The sequence below is a fragment of the Chenopodium quinoa genome, unplaced genomic scaffold (assembly GCF_001683475.1).
Source record: "Chenopodium quinoa cultivar QQ74 unplaced genomic scaffold, ASM168347v1, whole genome shotgun sequence".
NCBI classification, from domain to species: Eukaryota; Viridiplantae; Streptophyta; class Magnoliopsida; order Caryophyllales; family Amaranthaceae; genus Chenopodium; species Chenopodium quinoa.
The window spans coordinates 15,067,494-15,090,538 of record NW_018742204.1 but is presented as its reverse complement, the minus strand read 5'-3'; the positions used below and the strand labels follow the sequence as shown (position 1 = coordinate 15,090,538).

At 36.0% G+C, this 23,045-nt stretch overlaps 1 protein-coding gene across 4 annotated transcripts in view; it reads right to left on the bottom strand.

Annotated features, from left to right (window-relative positions):
* Positions 1-7,411: 7,411 nt before the first annotated feature.
* LOC110719439 (ubiquitin receptor RAD23d-like) overlaps positions 7,412-23,045 on the bottom strand; it is a 31,400-nt gene continuing 15,766 nt past the window's right edge. For 2 of the 4 annotated variants that reach the window (XM_021898388.1, XM_021898410.1), the window contains 13 exons: positions 13,110-13,180; positions 12,971-13,021; positions 12,675-12,852; positions 11,710-11,763; positions 10,197-10,261; positions 10,059-10,106; positions 9,752-9,932; positions 9,451-9,603; positions 9,308-9,376; positions 9,145-9,192; positions 8,916-9,025; positions 8,703-8,781; positions 7,412-8,033 (listed from right to left, as the gene is read on the bottom strand). In XM_021898388.1, coding sequence (XP_021754080.1) covers positions 7,923-8,033; positions 8,703-8,781; positions 8,916-9,025; positions 9,145-9,192; positions 9,308-9,376; positions 9,451-9,603; positions 9,752-9,932; positions 10,059-10,106; positions 10,197-10,261; positions 11,710-11,763; positions 12,675-12,852; positions 12,971-13,021; positions 13,110-13,180 — 1,218 coding nt within the window. In that variant the 3' untranslated portion in view covers positions 7,412-7,922. The remainder of the gene's footprint in view (positions 8,034-8,702; positions 8,782-8,915; positions 9,026-9,144; positions 9,193-9,307; positions 9,377-9,450; positions 9,604-9,751; positions 9,933-10,058; positions 10,107-10,196; positions 10,262-11,709; positions 11,764-12,674; positions 12,853-12,970; positions 13,022-13,109; positions 13,181-23,045) is intronic. The other 2 variants (XM_021898395.1, XM_021898403.1) reach the window with 2 other exon arrangements.

The following is a 23,045-nucleotide window of genomic DNA, read 5'->3' as shown; positions in this document are numbered from 1 at the left end:
TCAACAATTTAATGTCAAAAACTTTACCAGCTTCTGGTCCCAAAGAACACCTAAAGATGGCGACTTTTCGCATTTTTTTCCCTTCACCAGTACATACAAGTACAGTAAATCAATTACTTTGTAGAAAAACAAAACTTAGGGTTTTACTTAAATAATTTTAGGGGTAGTTAAACACTTGACAGAAAATTTAAGAAGAAAGAGGGAGAAGATTGAAGATGGTTCACCGATATATTGAAGGAATTGAACGAGGGAAGTGATAGGTAGAGTTTAACATTTAGTTTTGTAGGGTTCTCAAATGAAAAATCCACCGGATTTTTGAAAAAGATGAGAATTTGAATACTTTTTTAATTTAAGGTGCGGTAAAATAAAAATAAAAAAATTAACAGGTGGTAATTTCAAAACAGTTTCACTTTTTAGATGGTAATTTTATAAATTAACCTTTATTTAATGGGTTTGGTATAAAGTTATAAGATATATTATGGTAAAACAACACTCCCTCTGTCCCAATTTACTTGCAACAGTTTGAATGAACACGCTTGCCGATGCTCAAGATTGACCATCAATATCTTTTATTATATACATATATAAGCTATAAAAAGTTTATATTAAGAAAGTATACATTAAAATAAACTCAATAACATCTTATATGATTACATTGACTTTCATATAATAGCTAAAAAAGATGGCCAGAGTGAAATGTGTGAATAGTGCAAAAAGTTAAAATGTTGCGAGTAATTTGGGACAGAGGGAGTAACTCATTTTTATATATGGAACACGTTTCACTTTGACTGGTTTATTCCTCTCTCTTATTTAATGTGTATATTATATTATGCTTGTATAGTTGTATGATGTTTTCTAAAATTTCTTTTATCGTTTAGTAGCATTAATAATTTACTCTAACATGTATATAATAGAAATTATTTTGTTAATGAGTGCCCTTGAGACGTAAGATAATAATTCAAAATATTTTCTAAAATTGTATTAATTTCAGAATGCATGTCAAAATCACGTGCTTTAATGCTTATTTCAATTTAATTTTTTTTAGTCATCTTATGCAATGCCTCCAAAATATTAGTTAATCTTTTTTCTTATGAATTATTGTTGATCAACATTAATATTTTGGTCACTAATTGTGTTTTTGGAAAATTAATGCCTATGGTTTTGATTGGTTGACAAATTAATGGTTGAATACCAAATCTAATATATATATATATAAAGGGGAGTTTTTTCCCGAGTTTTTAGAGAGCCACATAGGATTTAATTTTCTTAGTGTGCCATGTAGGATTATAAATTTTAGTAGTAACCAATTAAATAGGAGATTATTAAAATCTTTTATAATAAAATAATTCAAATGTCACGTAAGCAAAATTGGCGAATGAGATTTTTCAATTTAAGTTAATTAAATATAAAATATTATCTTTTGATATTAGGAATTTTATCTAAATATATAATAAATTTTAGCACATAAATATATATATAAAAAAAATTATTTTAAAAAATTCAAACAAACTGTGCATCGCACGGGCTTCATCTAGTTTAACTTTAATTTGTAACTATCAATTTAATGTCAATGATTTATAGTTTTCAAAATATAAACTTTGAATGATAGCTCTCAGTTAATGTCATTTGTTAATTGTATTGTTTTAATAATAAAATTTCAAAACTTTTAATTTTTTTATTATTATTGGGTACGTGCTGTTGCTCATATATTTATTAGGATATGATTTGCTATAGCTAGAGAAGTAAGGGTTCATATAGTATCTCGGCTACCCACTAACTTTTTTATAGGTTGTATGACTTCGTCGGTTTTTGAGATTTAATAGTAATAGTAATAGTAGTAGTAACAAAAACAATAACAATATTGGCTATGGACTTCACCTTTGACGCAATCGGGGTTGTCTGACTTCGTTTTTGGGTCGTGTTGTGTGGACGGCGACTCAGCGGAAGCGGGACAAGTATGGGGCGCGTTGCAAGGCTATTGGCTATGGTTTTCTTCCTTTCCCCTTTTCTTCGTTGGGGGAATTAGAGAAGGAGGCTATTGTGTTGCCAAAGCGGGTTCAGGCGTTCGTTAAGACTCAGGATATTGGTGCTCATGCAGATGCTTACATCTTCAACATGATCGGGTTCACTACAGCTAAAGGGGTGTGAGCCATATTGTATCTCGACTCCCCACCAATTTCTTGTAAATTATTTGACTTTGTAGGTTTTTTGATATTTTTATAATAATAATAATAATAATAATAATAATAATAATAATAATAATAATAATTTCTGAGAAACCTAATTCCAAAATTCCCCACACTTCAATATAGTTAACGAAATATGAGTAAAGGTATCATGGTAATTATAGGGGGATATCACAGCCTTCCCCTTGGCTTTATAATAGAGATACACTAGATGAAACTCATGCAATGCATGGTTTGCTTGGATTTTTTTTTTTTTTTTGTATTTATGTGATAAAATTTATTATATTTAGATAAATATTCATAATATCAAAAGATAATATTTTATATGTAATTAATTTAAACGTAAAAATATCATTTGCCAATTTTTCTTGCATGACATTTGAATTAACTACTTCTAAAAAAAATTAATAATCTCTTATTTAATTGGCTACAACTATAATTTATTACTCCCTCCGTTTCAATTTGTTAGTCCCATATACTATTTTGGGCGTTTCAAAAAGATATACTCATATCTAATGTATTCCACTTTTAACTTAGTTTTTATTTCCTATTTTATTCATATTAAATTCTGATTGGTTAGATTAATTGATTGTAAATTAATGACATGACTCTAAGTAAAGAAAGTACTCCCTTGATTTATGCAAATATGACTAAAACTTTCCTTAAAAAAAATCAAAAAATTAAATAAGGCAAAACTATTTATGAATTATTTTTTAATTTATTAATAGATTCCAAATATTATCCTTTTCTTATTTTATGTGATTGATTCCATATGGGACTATCATATTGAAACGGAGGGAGTATCTTACATGGCGCGCTAAAAAACTTAAATCACACGTGGCTATTTAATACCTCAGGAAAAAACTCCCCATATATATATATATATACACACTACCTCCTTCCCCGAAAGAACGACTCATTTGGGTTGATTTCGCGGGTATTAAAAAAAGTTAAATGAAAAGAAGTAAAAGTATATTGGAAAGGTAAATTTACATGGGGTTTACAAAAAAGTAGAGAGATACAGTAATAAAAGTATATGGAAAAACAAAATTTTATATGGAGAAGCTAATTTTGCACAAATATTGTTGCAAATTGGTGGGTATTTTAATGCTAATGGGTCATTCTTTTTGGGACTAAAATTAGGCCAAATGAGTCGTTCTTTCGGAGATGGAGGGAGTATATATATACCATAATTTTATAAAAGCTCATGCGTATCTCTAATTATAAGTTTTTGTAAATCTCTTTGATTAGATATTCTCATTAAATAATATGTATTATGTGTATATCTTTTGTGTAAATATGTATGGTATATTCTCATAGATTAGGTTGTCATCCCTATATATATTGTTTAATGAGAATATCTAATCAAATAGATTTACACAAACTTATAATTAGAGTTACGCATGAGCTTTTATAATAAAAATTACACAAAAGTTTAAAAAAATTACGGGTTTACAATAAGTTATTGAGTGGCCGTGATTACGGCCCAATCTACACGTGTGAAATTTAAAATTTGTTACCACTCTCATGTTTTCTCTCTCCTGCTTTATTTTCTTTTATTTCTGTTTCTTCTCTTTCCTCTGCTCTTCTTTTTCTCTCTCATCTTCTTTACCCCTCTTTCTAGTTTCTATCTCCTTTGTTCTTCAATTTCACTCTCGTTTTTCTATCTAATCTTGGTTTTCAACTTAATTTTGTAGTTTCTTTTGTTAATTCTTCTTTTACATCCAATTTTGAGGTATGTATGTTCATATTTTTTTTTTGTATTTTTGGTTATTTTAAGGTATGTTCATGTTAATTCTATTTTGATTTTAGTTTTCGAATATAATGTCAAATGTTAAGCTTTTAAAGAAGGGGAAAATTGCTCCTCCTACTACTAGTTCAAACGAAAAATTGAAGGTATATTTTCTAAATTTTGTGACCTAATTTTTTTTTTGAAGGTCGGCGGACATTAGTGCGTTTTTGTAAAATATGGGTCACTTTTGCAAAAAAAGAGGTCACTTTGTGATAAAAAAAAAGGGTCACTTTTGTGAATAAAGGATCACTCTTGCGAAAAAGGGTCATTTTTGTGAAAAAAAGGGGTCACTTTTGTGGAAAAAAGGGTCACTTTTGTAAGAAAAAAGGGTCATTTTTATAAGAAAAAGGGTCATTTTCCGCAAATTGTTCGATGTACAATAAAATTATTGTAAACCGGGTGCATGCAAAAGTTTTTGTAAAAATTATGGGATGAAATATAAATTATATTAGTTACATAAGTTAAGATAAGTTTAGATAAATTCAGTAAAGAAAAAAACAAGTTCAGATAAGTTCGTTCAAATCTAGAAAAATAAGTTATCATAAGGGTTGCCCAAAAAAACACTTTATCTTACAAAATATTAGTCATAGGATTTATGTATGAGAAAATAAAAGAAATGAGATTAATTCTTGTTAGGAATTAAGATTATAAATCCGAACTTTGTGCGGTCTGAATTAAAAAATCCGAACTTTTGATTATTAAAAATCCGAACTTTGATACCTATTTTCTTTTGGAGGACCCAACAGGTCACCAAACCTGCTACTCCAAGTTAATATGCCACGTGTCACATGTTAAGTGGTCCAAAAATAAAAAATCAGAAAAAATAAAAAAAATATCCACAAAAAATAAAAAAACAATAAAAAAAATTTAAAAATCAGAAAAAATTAAAAAAAATGAAAAACCCCACAACCCCCAGCCACCACCGTCCCCACCACCACCACCACCCGCCGGTCGTACCCCCACCCATGCCACCGTCCGGCGCCGGCGAGGGGGACCCCTGGCCCCACCCCCTCCACGACAGCCTCCCCTTCCCCATAACCACCACAAAACCCCTCAAAACCCCATAACCACCCTCGAAATACTCCCTCTACCCCACGGCCGGCGCCGGAACTCCCTCCCCGGAGTGCCGGCGAGTAGTTTTCGCCCACCCCCTGCCATGCCCACCCCCTTCCTCCCCTTAAACAACCCCCTAAAACCCTAAATCAAAAACCCCCAAATCAGCTGTGGGGTAGAGGGGTGGTGGCTGGGATTTGGGGGGTTTTCGTTTTTTTTTTCTGATTTTTTTTCTTTTTTTTATTTACTTTTATTTTTTTCTGATTTTTTTTGGACTACTTAACATGTGACACGTGGCAAATGAAATAGTATTAAAAAAAGTTAACCTGTTCTTCAGATCACCGGTTATTTGGAACCTTTAAAAGTCAATGGGTATCAAAGTTCGGATTTTTACAGAATAATCAAATGTTCGGATTTTTTTATTTCAGACCGCGCAAAGTTCGGATTTATAATCTTAAATTTTCCTTCTTGTTATTATAGATTGTTGTAAAATATACATATATGAAATTAAACATTAAATCTTCAAGTTCATGAATATGATTAACTTTTTTTAACAAACCATTGTAGATATAAAAAGTGTCATTGGAGTAGTGGTTGAAGTTAAATTACAATTAGCATGTGGTCATGGGTTTAAACATTAATGCTAACAATTCATACTTCATATTTCCTCCATTATGTTATTATTGCACCATAGGGATTGAGCACAACATTTTTGGTATTTGAAAAAAGGAGGAGTGATAATGGTAAAGATACAAAATTACCCATATATTATATACATAAACTTAAAATCAAGTTTTGAAAACTAAGGGTATATTAGGTATTTATAGTGCATACATTGATGTTAATTTTCTAAAATGGCTATAGTGTAAAATTTGTGAAACTTCTGTAAAAGCTAAGTGATGCAATATTTAAAAAAATTGAGGAATTATAAATGTATACTCCCTCCATGTATTAATAAGTGTTACACTTTAACAAATATATAGTTAAGAGGTAAGTGGGGTAGATGGAGTATTAAAAAATTGTAAAAGAAAGATAGTTAGGTTAATAGTTTATTAAAAAGTAATGAATGTGAGAGAAGAGAATTTTTTTTTTTTAAATGTAGTATTGGGTTTAGGTGGGGATCACGAGAGAGAGATATATATATAATATCAAAATGTAGCTTTTTGCCAAAAAAAAAAAAAAAAGTGTAAAACTTATTTAAACATGGCCGCATTTGATAAGTGTAACACTGTTACTTATAAAAACACGGAAGGAGTAAATTATTGAATACATCAAGTTATTTTGGAATTTTAGGTATTAGGTTAGTGAATTTATAATGATAGACGTGTTTGTTTGATTAATCATGGTAGAGGTTGTTTATGGCAAAGATTTGTATGGGATTGAAAAGAAGTTAATCTTTTGAATATATTTAGAAGAATTTTTTTTCCTGATTACAACGGATCGATAAACTCTCTCGTCGAAAAAAATTGTAAATCACAATGATGTAAAAGAGAATACAAATAATGCACGATTTGCAACTAACAATGATCATAGCTATGCAGAAAGGATGATTTTTATTTAATTCAGTTGTCATTTCTTTACGAATCAATTTCCATTTGCTTTTACCAATCAAACATGAAAGGATTACCACACATTCATTTTGATTAAACTAATCTAAACTCAACTTATCCAAAGTTATCCATTTTTCCCATTGACAACCAAACAAGCACTCAGAAACCCAGCCTACACTGTTCATTCTATCCCTTAAACAAGTATATGTCATGTCATGTCATGAGTTGAGTTTGTACTTTATGGAGGTAGTCAGTAGTGGAGGGCTTTGTCCTATCAATTAGTGGAGATGTTCATGCGCGGATATCCTTCTTAATCTCTTTCTCTTTCAAGGCCGAAAAGTGGTGTGAATTAATGAACCCCTTTTTTTGCAGTACCATAACAATGGACCATATACTGCTCCTGTAAGGTTGGAAAACATGCTAACCTAAATTAATAAACAATAGAGTTTTTACTCAAATTTCATACTCATGCTGCTTAATGTTTATTGCTTCCATAAGATTGCTGTCTGTTTGAGGATTTATGATATTGGACCATTGTATCTTTCAGCTATGGTGCGTCATATACTCTATCCAAAATTCCAAAGGCATGCTCTGATTTACTGAACTGAACTAAACTGAACTAATTGAAACTAAACTGAACTGAGTTGAACTGATTGTAGATGAACTGAACTGAAACTAAACTGAATAGAACAGGCCCTAAGTGGGAGAATGGAATGACATCCTGATATTTTAATGAACATGAAAAAGTGTCGCACTTCAATTAAGTCATTAGAATAACAGAAGCTTCGAAAATAACTTTGATACAAGTGTTTGTTATTCGAGTTTTGTACAATTAAACTAAATTGTAGTATGGAATAATGGATTATCAGTTACAAGTATATCAAAATTCACAAACTACAAATATTGTATATTTATTAGTACACTTGTTTTTATTATATATAAAATGTAGAGTCAAATAGTTGAGTGAGGGGTAATGTAAGAGAATTCTCCATTCCCAAACACAAGTGTATGATGAGACTCGAATTGGTAACCTCAATCACAATTACAAGGTAAATTCCCCACTATTTCTACCAAGCTTGCTTGGCTTATGTATTTACAATAGTAAAAGTGTCTAATTAGTAATTAATGTATTTGTGCACCATAGGAAAAAAAAAAAAAAAAAAAAATCGAAACAAATTATGTTAACAGCAGCAAAGGTACAGGGAATTATACATTTATACATACAGTGGCCATCAAATGGAAGTCTGAATGGCGTTACAGTAAGAAAATGCAAACGGCCAGCTGACTTCTTGATGAACAAGAGCTAAGGAAGCACCACCATTAGTTCTCACAACTTAATCCTCAAAAGTCATGCATATGATCTAGAAGGTAGTTAGCTGTGAGCTCTTCATTTTTGTTGCAAGCAAAATACGCCTCTAATACAGTTGACCGATCAAAACCCATAGCTTCAAGCTGCACACAGTAGGGAATGACAACATAACTCAAAATTGTTATTTGCTAAAACCTCTCACAATCACAATGGTCTTTTTCCCACCACCACACAACTGAGGTAAGCAATGTAGTGCAATATGATGTATTGATGTAGAGTCTTCTCTTCGCATTGTTACTAATTTCAGGTGAGTTTGCAAGTTTAAAAAGATCAAAAAATTTACATATAAGTATATATCATCTGAATAGAGCAGGTTTGTCCTGAACCATGTCTGCTGAACATGTCTGCTGAACATTTAACATGTTAAACCACACTTTCCCAACCACAAATTAAAATAAAAAAGTAAGAAAAATGAAAACCCGTCAATGGAGTAGAAAGACATTTAATTTAATTTATCCATATTACCTGAAATACACTGAGATTTACTGGTACAGCGAGTAATCAGAAAAGGCAGATAATTAGATTTTCAAACAATTGTATCAAACAGTGGAGCCTGGATTACTGGATATATGCTTTGGTACATGCTGGTTTAAGCAAAGTCATAACCACCCAAATATAATAATTTGCAATTGATCCAACATCCTTACATAACAAAGATTGCATGACATAATGAGCAAGCAGATAGTATATCATTCTGTCCTTCGGAATAATCTAAACTCAGGAGGAAAAACAGAAGGCCGTTGAGGACTTACCCGTTCTATGGCTGCATGCTCCCCAGCAGTAACTTGCACAGCCTGAGGCATTGCAGTGGCAAATTGCTCAAGTATATTCCTGAACGGGGTCAATATGCAACAAGATGATTAATTGGTCAGGGAAGGTGGATAGCTATCGCGGGATGGCTAAAAACATATGTATGCTGACTGCCCGGATATTCAGATATCTAATGACAGGCTCAAAATCTTTACCCTTTTTCAACTCCAATAGGCTCATTTAACAATCGGTGGAATTCAGTCTCATGCTCTTGAATAAGTTTCATCACGTTTGGATTATGTTTACCAAACTCTTGAAGCATGGGCTGTCATGAAGAAAGAAAATGAGAGCAAACAAGATACAGTAAGAGCCAAAGAGATTGATGAATAGTGCATGACAGAAAAACAAGATCTTAACAACCTCAAATCATGGGGAACAAAGTACCTGCAAAACCTGCGGGTTAGCTTGCACCATGGCTCGCAAGGCTTGAAACTGCAGAGAAAATTTTTAATTAGAGTAAGCTGTCCAACTCTCCATTTCTCAGAGCTCCAATCTACTCTAGTGTAAAGGTGATTGAGTTTTATCAAATTACAAGTAGACAACATACTTGTTCACTGTTACGCAGAAAATCCAGGGCACCAGAGGGAGCAGCACTGGAACCCACAGTAGGAAGGCCCTGCTTCCAAATACAAATTTAGACCAAGGCAATTCTCCAAAGTACTGCAGCAACAGTCATCACCCATTGCATACCTGAGGAAAGGTATTTAAAGGACCTGCATTAGGTCCACCAGATAGCACTGATGCTGGTCGTCTGGGTTGTTGAGTAACAGATGAAGTATTTGTACGCTGCCGAGTCCCAATGGACTGAACAAGAGACGGCTTTTCAGATTTCTCAGGAATACCCTATAGCATTAAGAATATCAGCATTTCATAAGAAATAATAACTGACAGATCTACTCCAACAAGCGAATAGTTCATTGAGTATGACTTAAAAATTGTTAACTAACAACTACACATCTGAGTGAAAGATGAAGTGTGGATCGTAACTCACAGAATAAAGATATTCAACAGCTATCTCAGGATTATTGGATGCAGCACGAAGGGCATGTACAACAGTGTCTCTGTCCCAAATTCCTCCACCCATATCAAGTATGTGCTGGATTGTATTCTCGTGTTCATTTCCAACAACAAGATTTGAAGCTGCCTGACCACCAACATCAGATTCTGGCCTGCTTTATAATTACATTTCAGAAAGAATCCAAGCCTAACAATAGTTTGAATTTAACCTGATAGGAGTCAAAACATATAATCTCTTGAGTTTGGCAAATAAAAACAGAGTACAGTCAGTACACACTCACACAGAAGATATACTAGGAGTTGGCACTGAAGTAGGCATAGGTGCAGGGCTGCCAAAAATACAAACATTATACCATAAGAATTCAAACTTCCAGCCAGAATTTCTTGAAAACAAAGCAGCATAGAATAGCAGAACTCACAGAGATGCATCAGTTGCAGTAATTGGAGGTTTAGTAGATGCCTCAACACCAGGACTTGCAGGAGCCTTAAAGGTGAACAAATATCAGTTGTAATCGGACTATTGCTTTCAAAATATTAGCTGGCAATTATTACAATATCACAATTAATACAGTAACTTCTACAATTGACAACATACAAAATGACAAGATCAAATAAATATAGACAAGGCTGGAAACCATGATAAAAAAAGCATCGAATATCAAATATGTAGCATACAGACTGATCCTTGATTTTCATATAAATTGGTAGGAATGTATGGCACTTAGGAGATAACAACAGCTTATACAACCAAACTAAGGGTAAAAGCTGAGACTTTGTAACCTTCAGAAGTAGGTTGTGCTAACTACTAAAACTTGATTCCTAACCAATCATTCATGCATTAACCCAAACCATCTACCAATGACTACTAAAATGCCAGAATCCTAAAGCCCAGTGATTTGTAGCCAAAGATACAAAATTAAAAATTTCCACTTCTATGTAGCTAATTTCAAAATCTACTTAGGATAAAGAAAACCAAATTGTGCTAGATCTAATTGAAGTAATCCAAGTGGAGATATGGAATTATTCTTCATTGAAATAGGACTTCAACTCTTCAAGTGTCTGCCTCAAGTCTCCTTCTCAGCCACAGTTATAGATTAGGATTTTCAATCAAAAACCACCCTAAACGAGAGGTCTATTCTCATAACCACACCTTACTAAATAAAAATTAATATTAACCACCTATAAAAATTATATGAAGTATTCTATAGGTCACCCTCCATCATAAGGTTTCTAGATAACCAATTAAGAACCCTTATTTAACACAAAAAATAAGATACGAACAAAGCAAGAAGTGACCTTTGTTTTGTGATATATGTTCATGTCAGAGCCATTAAGATGGATATATGATTGGCTGGGGATTTAATGCCAATGGAAGATATTCATAGCATGATAGTGTTGAGTTCAATCAATAAAGTATTTTAAATAAGTTAAATAAGATCAGGATCTAATAATTAATAGTTAATTATTTTAATGGTAAGAATTATTTAATAGTTGATTAGTTGGTTAGTGGTGAAGGTGGCTTTGAGATTATAATCAAAGACTTAGAGGAGCTTTGGGTTTTTTAGCTTAAAATTCTATAGATTATCTTACTTAAACAGTCAAGAGGAAGTGCCATGGTGCATGGTATATGCAGACATGCAGTAACATAGTTTTTAAGTTCCAATAGCTTTAAACTCTTTTTTTTTTTTTTTTTTTTTTTTTAATTTTTAAAGGAGCTAATATTAACAGTTTTTAACAATACAAGGGTATGATATTATATTTTAAACTCTCCAATCCCTTTCTCACAAAATGGGTTTTACTTGTTGTTGCTGCAACTGAACTGTACAGAAAACCATTGCCTGCTGCTGTTGAGACAACCCCCTTCCACCATCAATTGTAACATTGTACAAAAATTTGAAACATAAGTCATGGACATTGTAAAGCTGTTCTTACCTCAGCTGTCATAGCTGCTGCTGCCACAGAACTATCCCTAGCCAAACTCTTACTCTGAAAACACTCATTTATTCAGCATCAATGAAAATGCATATCAAATACAGACTATGAAATTGCTAACTTAACATGCATGTATCACTGGTAAAATGAAAATCCCCTTTTAACGTTATTGCTATAATTTGTCAAAAAATCCTTAACTTCACAAACCCTAATAAAGTATTTGAATAAAACAAGTTCAACCCTTTGCATTCATTTCAAATTACTTCTATGTGCTTCTATAATATATTGGAACTTTTACTGAGTCCCCAAGCCCTGCCCCACACCCATGATGTACTTCCTTGCTTTCAGGTATATCTTCTGAAAGAAAGGGTTTTCTCTCGTGTTCAGTGCTTTACACTCTTTCCTCTCAAACAGCGAGGGCCTTAAATGCATTGGTCCCTATGACTTGTTGTAATACCATGGAACTTCCCTCCATGCCACTCTCAATCATTTCATTGTCTAAGAAGGAAACATTGCTAAGGCTTTTTCAGAATTCAATGCCAGTGATGCCAGTTAATATTTATGTCAATTCAAAAATTAGGTAAGGAACGGAAAATATTTTTAAGTCAATGTAGTGCTCAACAGGGGGGAAAAGCATGAATTGTGGATATGCACCAAAAACTAAGGGCACTAGTATATTCAAACCCTGATGACGTATCACATTGCTCTAAGCCTTTAGCTCAACATCCACCACATTTGAGCTTTAGGCCTAGAGCAAAGAAAATACAGATGAAGTATTTGTAACCCAAGGCATTTCAGCTTGCTCAAGAATACCGTATAACATTAAGTATACTAGAAAGATCCTAATTAAAACCAAGTGATGAAATGGACTCCAGCCAGCAGAAACGCTGGGAATCCTCAAGGAGACAAGAATCCTTTGACTGCAACTACACAACTAAGCAAAAGATGTAAGGATCTTAACTCACAGATTTTAGATACTCAGCAGCTCTCTCTGGGTTATTAGATGAAACACGAAGTGCGCGTACAACTGCGTCTCTATCCCAAATTCCTCCACCGATATCAGTTACATGCTGGATTGTATTCTCAATGTCATTTCCAGCATCAAGACTTATAGCTGCCTGTCCACTGACATCAGATTCTGACCTGCATCAACATAAAGTTTCAGAAAAAATCCGAGCCAATAGATAATTTGAATCCAAACTAATAGGAGTCACTAGAATCTCCTTTAGATATAGCAATTTAAATGAAACTAGACACTCACACAGAAGATGAAATAATGGGAGTTGGCACTGATGTAGGCACAGATGCAGGGCTGTAAATTAAGCAGATGTACCATTAGAAAACAGAATTCCTGCCAAAAGTGCCTAAAGAAGTAAAAAGCATCGAAATACAAAACTCACAGAGCATCAATGGGCACAGTGGTTGGAGGTGTAGTAGATGCCTCAATAGGAGACTTGGGTGTTGCAGGAACCTAAAGGTAAAGAATAATGATTGTAAAAGAGAAAATCGCTTTCATGTAATTTCGCTAGAAAAATGATTTTCAAATCATAAATTCAGTCAACAAATACAATGACAGGATCAAAAGAATCAATGGACATTGGACAAGGTTGACAACTATGATACAAAAAATCAGGTATTGACTATGGAGTATATCACATACAGAGGGTCTTCTGCAGTTCTGTATGCAGTTAGAACTAGTATTATTGTCGTGCACCTAAGAAACAAAGGAGTAAAACTTTTCAACTACACTGTGTGTAAAATGTTGAGACTTTGAGACTTCATAGCCATCAACTAAAGGTTGTGCTGAATCATGTCAATGATGCATTATGCCATCAACCAATGACTATTCAAACACCAGAATTTTCAATCCTAGCAATTTGCAGCAATAGATACAAAATGAAGGATGTCTACTTCAAAGTCGCTCAATCCAAATATAGATTTTATAGCTCTGTACGCAAAATAGGCAAAGTATTTAGAAATCACATTCTTGATCTTCAAAGGTGCACTCATTTAGGCGTAAACATTTTCCAGAGTATTCTAATAGAACTACAAAATCTATTTTTTGACGTAGATGACCAAATTGTCCTAGATGAGATTTCTGTAACCTCAGGACGGAAATTAAGGACAGTATTATAACAAGGTTTCACCAAGCATTTTAACTTAAGTGTGTAATGATTAGCCTAGTGGAAAAAAAATGATGATCTAAAAATGGTACTTTTGAAATTACAGAAAATTAAGACACAAATGTCATATTGTCATGTATTTGAGAGACTGCATGTTTTTCCAAAGACAACTTAAATTTAGCTAAAATAACTTCTCAGATATTCTCAATGCCTTCTCTTCCTATCCTCCTTTCATTATATAGGCTTCCTGAGTCCCCCGTCCCTCTAATTTATTTCCTGCCCTTTTCCTCAGGCTTCCTAACTGATTTACTGAGCATTCCTCATCATAATTTCCTCCTCTTAGTCATAGTTGTGAATAAACTTACTGAAACGATCCAAGGGGAAATACCAGAGTGTATGCACTTAGAAAATAACACAGATTTGGTAAATGTGAATTAAAAATCCATCAATGATAAGTAAGATGTTAGGAGAGAAATTTTAAATCCAAGGTTTGAAGTGGAGTAGAATACAAAAAAGTATGGATATGTTTGTTTGAGATCATGGGACAGGAGCTACATATAAAGCAGAGAGCATTTTAATATATGGAGCCAGTCAATTATTCAAAAGTTTTTTATAAAGAAGAAGCACCTTGGAAGTTCTCTACAATAAGAAAAAACAATTAAAACCCAAGAGATTAAATCATGTGATAATTAGGCCAATGAAGCTAGTTCAAGCCTATAACATAAAGAGGTGTTAATAAGTGATTAGTACTTGTATGTTCCCAATAACTTATACAACTATTGAATAATTTAAAGAATTGTAGACAAACTTCATATTGTTTGATTGATTCACTTAGGTTAAGGTGTTGTGTCTTAATTAAACAAGTAATTAGGAGCAATTAGTCACTCGGTATAGAGGAAAGTATAGCAGCCCGGTTAGGGCTTGCTCCGCCCGGCGGGGCGCGAGTGGAAGGGAAGGACGGCAAGTTCGCCACCAAGCATGGCCACCGCCGTCCGGCCAGGCACGAGGGCAGCGAAGCATAATAACAGGGCTTTTGCCCAATCGGGCCTTCACCGCCTTACAGGGCACGAGAAGCCATTTCTGAGATTTGGGTTTCACTGCCCGGTAGGGTGGCCGGGCGGGCGCGTGAGGATCCAAGTTCGTCAACATATTTGCCCGGTCGGGTGGTTGCCGACCTCGTCAGGCGCAGGTGGTGCCTTGGGCTGATTTGACGGTTATTTCTTCATCGTTGCTTATTTATTGCAGTTATTATATATATGTTCAAAGAACATATGATGAAAAAAAATATTCAAGGAAAGTCCGTTTGTTTTCTTCTTCTTGAAATCTTTTGCAAACCCCAATTATCATCATCTAGGTTGCCCAGAAACAGATACGGGGACAAAAACGTGTATGGATATGGGGACGGGATACGGAAAAATCAAAATTTCAAAAAACGGGTACAGCATGGATACGGCAAAAAATAAATCAGAAAAATATAAATCTATAAAATTATTTTAAAAATATTAAAGAAAAATAGGAAAATAAAAAAATAAAAGTACAAACCTATTTACGCTACTGTCCGCTACAATCAATTGAAAGAAAAGAAATACAATCAAATAATCAGATAGCCATTAAAAATTAAAAATAAAACCAAAACTAAAATAAAAACTAAGTATTGCTAAGGTCGGAGAGAGAGAATAAAAAATTAGAACTGTAGAAATAGATTTAGAATATAAAGTAGATAGAAGTTTCGCAGTCTCCGATGTTGGGGTGGGTCGCCGGTGGTTTCCGGCAAGGAATCGTGGCCTTATGAGGTCGCAGCAGGTGGTCGCAGACAAGGAATCAAGGAATCTCGGCCTCTTAATTTCTAGGGTTTTTGAGAAATCAACCTCAAGTAAATTGGGGGATTTTTTTTAAAGAAATTGGTTGGGCTTGTAGTGGGGACGTCGAAATAGAATAGGATCCGTCCCTGAGACGTTTCCGGAGCTCCTCCCAGCCGTCCCCAAAATAGCTTTCTGTACCACATTTCAAGGGTACTCCTTGGGGACGTATTTGGGCCGTACCCGTACCGTACCCGATACGTCCCCGGTACGATAAACGACTACACTTTGGCGTACCCGTGCACCCTTGATCATCACCATAATCACTCAAATTTTGCTTACATTAGATTACACGTGCATCCTTGATCATCATCATAATCACTCAAATTTTGCTTACATTAGATTACAAACACACTACACATTGTTGTGATTGTCTTCATTGTAAATCCCAGTGAGAAAGTGATTTTGTTCACGCCTCGAAATGTTAAATTTGCCCAATTTCGTTACATTTTTGTGACCCGTTAAACCAATTTCCCAATAATCCAAAGTAATAATTTCCTACAAAGATGGCAACGATGAAAGAATTGACATCAAACTTTCAAAAGCTGGACAAGTTTAAAGGAGTGCATTTTCAAAGATGACAGAAAAAAGATGCATTTTTTGTTAACATACTTGGAGTGGCATATATTCTCACATCCTCGAAGCCAACGAAGGAGGAAAATGAGACATTGGAGGTTGATGTGTGACATTTATATAGTATTTTACTCCCGTCCCTTGGTCATAATTAGTAGTGTTTTTGGCTCTTTAGAGCCACTTTTATTACTAATTGGTGTTTTCAAGTGTTTTTTTAGTTTTGCTTAAGTTTTGTAGGAAATTGCACTTTTGAAGCGTTTTCCCAGGTTTTCATGGAGCAACTACGGACATTAGAAGAACACGACCGTTTTTGAAGCCCAAGGCCGACTAGAGTCATCAAGCCGGTGATTAAGGGCTCGGCATATGTGATACCGGGGCATTTGGACCAAGTATTAAAGACCCGAAGAGGAAATCCGGATTGGGCCGAAGAATCAAGCCCAATCGAAATCCAAGCCTCGAGGTGAAGTCGAGCCCGATCGGGTGTAGGGAGGGCGCGCAGTCAAGTGTTGCTAGCAAGGCGCACCCGATCGGGTGAGCATTGGCTCGATCGGGCGCAACTGCTTAGAAGAAGATACGAAGAAAAAGGCGGGCCCGATCAGGCGGCCCTTCGCCCGATCGGGCGCGTGTTTCTGAGAGACCTGATTTGCCGAATTTTTAGTTTCTAATTAGGATTGTTTTAGAGTTGGTTTAAGTACGATTTTAGTACTTGATTTTTGTTTACCTTCTTTTTTAGACTTTCTCTCTCTACTTAGATTATTTTCTCTCTCTAAAATTCTCTCTAACTTTTACTCTTGATCTTGACTCAACTTTGTAGTTCCATTGATTTTGGTAACGATTTCTTCTCTATTAATTTCAGCAATTTTATTCCTTTATTCTCTTATGGCTTATTTAATTGCTTTATTTAGTTTATATTAATTATGTGTGAGTAGTTTTATTTCTAGGGTTTATGGGGATTCAATAAATAATATGAAGGGGTAATTTATAATTATTGATTGTCAATGCTTAATTATTTTCCTATTGATTGATTTAATACTATACAATTAGATTAGGCCTGGTTTAATTGAATGAGTTTAACAATATTGATTCGAGATTCGAGAGATGAGAATTGATGTTTAGGCTTAGTTTTAATAGGCGAACTAATTTATAAATGGTTAAGTCGGGATTCGAGAGATGAGATTTTATACTGGTAAATTAACTCTGTAATTGTAATACGTAGCGAAAGCCTTTTATGATCTGATTAATTGATGCATTGATGGTTGATTGTTATGTTTTACCCTGAAATATTGTTTATTGGTGAACCTATGCCCTAGGCTTTTATTTCATTGAATTCCCTCTTACTTTTATTCCTTCCTACTCTTACTCTTAGTAGTTTGGTTACCCTTATAATAATAATTTGGTTACTTGATAATTTAGATTATTTTGATTAATTAGGAATAAATTAACTTGTTTCCCTATGGTTCGACCCTTCTTCCCTATCTACATAGTTAGTGGATTTATGTATTATTTTTTATTGGGTGATACGACTTTAGCCCGTCAAATTTTGGCGCCGTTGCCGGGGAAACGGTTTTATTTTTATTTTTTGATTATTTTTGTAGTCTAGATCATCCCCTCTTGTCTCAGAGTAGCAATTCTCATATTTGTCTTTTAGTTCTTTGTTTATGCCCAGGTGTTCCAGATCAGGTTACATTCCATTCGATCCTGAGATCGAGCGCTCGTTCCATAGACAAAAGAATCTCTATAGACATATCCTGGCTGGTTCTGAGGAAGACAATAATCGAAGAGACCCTCTAACTGATTCCAGTGACTCAGAAATTCCTTCAAATCCAGAATCAGAGCTGGCGATACCTAAGAAGCTCAGTGATTACTCGCTGCCAAAGCTCACAGATTTTCCACACCTTACTCCCACTCCGGCCCTTGATGGAGTGCAATTTGAAATCAAACCCCAATTTATCACAATGATAGAGAGAAAGAGTTACCATATGTAAAAGATCATCTCCCCCCAAGCCAAATCAAGCAATGCCCTCATTGACTTGGGGGTGTAGCTAGGAGTAGCTACTCGTAATCATCATCCTCTGATAGTCACCTCCATAGCTAGAGTCGGCACCACCATGGCTCGTACCAACGACACCATAACCCGAACCACCTACAAAGTAGTTAGGGTCTACATTCCCCCCAATCCTACCAAAAGGAGCATCGGCCCCATAACCATGGACCGAAGAATAGTCCACGTAAGTACCATAAGCTCCGGGGGTCGAATACCCTCCTTGGGGGTATTGGAACTAGTCGGGAACAAGAGCCTCGGGGGAATAGCCCCTCGGCGTACATAATCATCGTACATGGGGTATAAACCCCTCCCGAGGTTCCTCTCCACATACCCAACCCTCCTATCTAGAGAACCTACTCTAGAGTTCAGGTTTTGCACCATACCCTCTACTCTCCCCTGCCCCCTCTCAATCCTGTCAAGTTGGCTCCTAAAAGTCATATGGGGCATGGGGGTCAATGTTGTAATCAACGGAGGAGGTAGGGATGTCATATGTGTAAGGTTGGGGTGGTGGTTGGAATTGAGGTGATGGGTGGGGTGGTGGTTGGAATTGAGGTGATGGGTGGGGTGGTGGTGTATGGTGAGCCGCTTGAGCCTCTCCTTGACCGTCTAACACAAAAGTGTATGAAGGCTTTCCCTTCTCAAATTTGGTCAAATAAGTGGGGTTGGGTAGCTTAAAAGCTTGGCCTCTCCTTGACCGTCTAATACAAAAGTGTATGAAGGCTTTCCCTTCTCAAATTTGGTCAAAGAAGTGGGGTTGGGTAGCTTAAAAGCTTGGTCTCTCCTACCCGACTCTCGGTGGACTATCCACCATGTCTCACCTCCCATGGGTTGAACCCAGTTAAGGCCTCCTAGGTAAGCTAGATCCATAAGGGTAGAACCCTCTACTTTCCTATGGTCGGTCGGGGTCCAACCTAGATGTTTTACCGCTATGTGGGTAACCAACCCCCCAAAATAGATAGGTTCCCTAGACCTACCTCCCTCGGCCGCATTGGCCGCCCTTTGGAAGTGTTGGGCTATCCTATGCGGTATGTTAAATTTTTCGGCACTAGGGATCATGTAGGAGGCCAACAACTCAAGCTCATCCCTCCTAACATTAGTCGGCTCGTGCCTCCCAAAGACTGTGAGGCCGACAAACCGTTGCCAAAACTTTGGGACGAGATGTTGAAGGTTAGTTAAACCCTCCCCGGTGAGTCTTCTATAGACCAAGGCAATGTGGTTTTAAGAGGGTTCAATGGGTTTATCCAATTTTAGCTCAAATAATTTTCCAAATTCTTTCAAAGTCAAAACGCACATCATTATTAAGCAATCGGAATTGAACATGAGTAATCAAAGCATTAGTTTTAATCACATTGAAACTAGAAATAAATTCCAAAGTCAAATAATCATAAGTGTCATAATGCATTTGAAAAAAGCCACTCATTCCAATACCCTTGAATAATTTTTCTATTGGTTTATCAAGTCCTAATCTAGACAAAGTAGGGTGATGAATAAAGCGTGTAGAAATTACCTGCCTCTCAATAAGGTTAAGCATCCTAGTTTTTTGCTCGGTTGAGGTGATTACCACTTCGTTCCATCCCGGAATTTGGAGTTCCGGGTCAACCATTGGTTGTTGTTGTTGCCTCGAACTCTCACCCCTTTGTTGCCTTGATCTTTTGGAAGCCATTTGAGTGTAAAATGTAGGATTTTAAAGCTTTCTCTCTCTTAGGGTTTTGAGAAATCTTGAGAGAAAATAGGCGCGCAACTGCAATGTCCAGAGCTTATTTCGCCTGATTGGGCGAGGCTCTCCCGATCGGGCACGCCTATTTTCAGTCGTGCCTTTTTCTTTCTTTTTCCCTCCCTTCTTTTCTTTTCCTCCTTATTTCATCTTCTTCATTCACACTTTCTCTCTCTAAAACCTCCATTTTCATACCTTCAACCTCACTTTCTTTCCAAGATCTCCTCAAATTCATCCATCAAAATCCAAGAATTTTTACATATTCTTCATCCTTTCACCTTCCTCTACATTCTCCACTAAATTTTTACCACTTTCTCTTAAGATTTCTCAAAACCCTAAGAGAGAGAAAGCATTAAAATCCTACATTTTACACTCAAATGGCTTCCTAAAGATCAAGGCAACAAAGGGGTGAGAGTTCGAGGCAACAACAACAACCAATGGTTGACCCGGAACTCCAAATTCCGGGATGGATCGAGTGGTAATCACCTTAACCGAACTAAAAACTAGGATGCTTAACCTCATTGAGAGGCAGGTAATTTCTACACGCTTTGTTCATCACCCTACTTTGTCTAGATTAGGACTTGATAAATAGGTAGAAAAAATATTCAAAGGTATTGGAATGAGTGGCTTTTTTCAAATGCATTATGACACTTATGATTATTTAACTTTGGAATTTATTTCTAGTTTCAATGTGATTAAAACTAATGCTTTGATTACTCATGTTCAATTCCGATTGCTTAACAATGATGTGCGTTTGACTTGGAAAGAATTTGGAAAATTGTTTGAGCTAAAATCGGATAAACCCATTGAACCCTCTCAAGACCACATTGCCGTGGTCTATAGAAGACTCACCGGGGAGGGTTTAACTAACCTTCAACATCCCGTCCCAAAGTTTTGGCAACGATTTGTCGGCCTCACAATCTTTGGGAGGCACGAGCCGACAGTATTAGGAGGGATGAGCTTGAGTTGTTGGCCTCCTACATGATCCCTAGTGTCGAAAAATTTAACATACTGCATAGGATAGCCCAACACTTCCAAAGAGCGGCCAATGCGGCCGAGGGAGGTAGGTCTAAGGCACCTATCTATTTTGGGGGGTTGGTTACCCACATAGCGGTAAAACATCTAGGTTGGACCCCGACCGGCCATAGGAAAGTAGAGGGTTCTACCCTTATGGATCTAACTTACCTAGGAGGCCTTAACTGGGTTCAACCCATGGAAGGTGAGACAGGGTGGATAGTCCACCGAGAGTCGGGTAGGAGAGACCAAGCTTTTAAGCTACCCAACCCCAATTTGACCAAATTTGAGAAGGGAAAGCCTTCATACACTTTTGTGTTAGACGGTCAAGGAGAGGCTCAAGCGGCTCACCATACACCACCACCCCACCCATCACCTTAATTCCAACCACCACCCCAACCCTACACATATGACATCCCTACCTCCTCCGTTGATTACAACATTGACCCCCATGCCCCATATGACTTTTCGGCTTTTAGGAGCCAACTTGACAGGATTGAGAGAGGGCAGGGGAGAGTAGAGGGTATGGTGCAAAACCTGGACTCTAGAGTAGGTTCTCTAGATAGGAGGGTTAGGTATGTGAAGAGGAACCTCGGGAGGGGTTTATACCCCATGTACGATGATTATGCACGCCGAGGGGCTATTCCCCCCGAGGCTCTTGTTCCCGACTGGTTCCAATACCTCCAAGGAGGGTATTCGACCCCCGGAGCCTATGGTACTTACGTGGACTATTCTTCGGTCCATGGTTATGGGGCCAATGCTCCTTTTGGTAGGATTAGGGAGAATGTAGACCGTAACTAATTTGTAGGTTGTTCGGGTTATGGTGGAGCTGGTACGAGCCATGGTGGTGCCGGCTCTAGCTATGGAGGTGGCTATCAGAGGATGGATGAGGATGATGATTAGGAGTAGCTACTCCTAGCTACACCCCTAAGTCAATGAGGGCATTGTTTAATTTGGCTTGGGGGGAGATGATCTTGTATATATGGTAACTCTTTCTCTCTTTTCTCTATTTATCGCTTTCTAGTATAGATTTAATTGTTTTCTAGTGTAGTTTTTATTGCTTTCCTATTTGAAAAATACAAAAAATTAAAAAATTCAAAAATACGTTCCAATGAATTGTAAATCATGCTTCCCTGTGTCCCATATTTGAAAAAATATTGTTTTGATTCTTGGTATATGATAATGAGCTTTGTGAGTTTGTTGATCATGATTTGAAGTTTAATTGTTCAGATGCCTAAACATGCGTCAATTTTGCCAACTGTTTGTGAATATAGTGCTTGACTAGTTGATTTGATTAGGAATTGTGTGATAGTTCCTGGTATGACAAGGAATTTGAGTATTGGTTTGCAACTATTAGTAATGTTTGTATGGCTCAATATTATGCACATTGAGGAGGACGAAGGCATTTGTTCTTTTAGGTAGCCTTCAGACGATATTAGATACATTTGTTCCCTTCTTGCTACCCATGTTGTGGCTTGTGCCCTTTTTATTGATTATTTAGCCACATTACAAGTCTATATGAGCCCCATTGGTTACTAGTCCCAAGCTTGGCTTGGAGAGCTATTAGTTGGTGAGGTGAGGGAGTTGTGATGTGCACTTTATTTGCACAATGTGGGAATAAAAGAAGAGTGATTGTTCTTTTGATATTATGATTGGAAAAATGTTGATAGTTTGTGTTTCAAAGTTAAAATTTCCAATGTGAGATAAAAAGGAAAAAAAGAGCAAAGAAAAAAATTGTTTCAAATGTTCAATGTGAAGGTTGCTCAAGAAAAAAAAAAAGAAAAAAAAAAATTCATGAAAAAAAAAGTTCAAGTTTGAAAAAAAAAAAGAAAAAAAAAAATTGAGTTCAAAGTTTGTTTTAATTTACTCTAATTCTTTATTATCATATTTTTGTGAGTGAATGTATAAGTGTTGGGATTATTGTTATGTATGGGATTGTTTGGTGAACTTTTTTGTGGAGTTAAGTTGTAATTGGAGATGATTTGGTCATTACTTGTTTTTGACCTCTG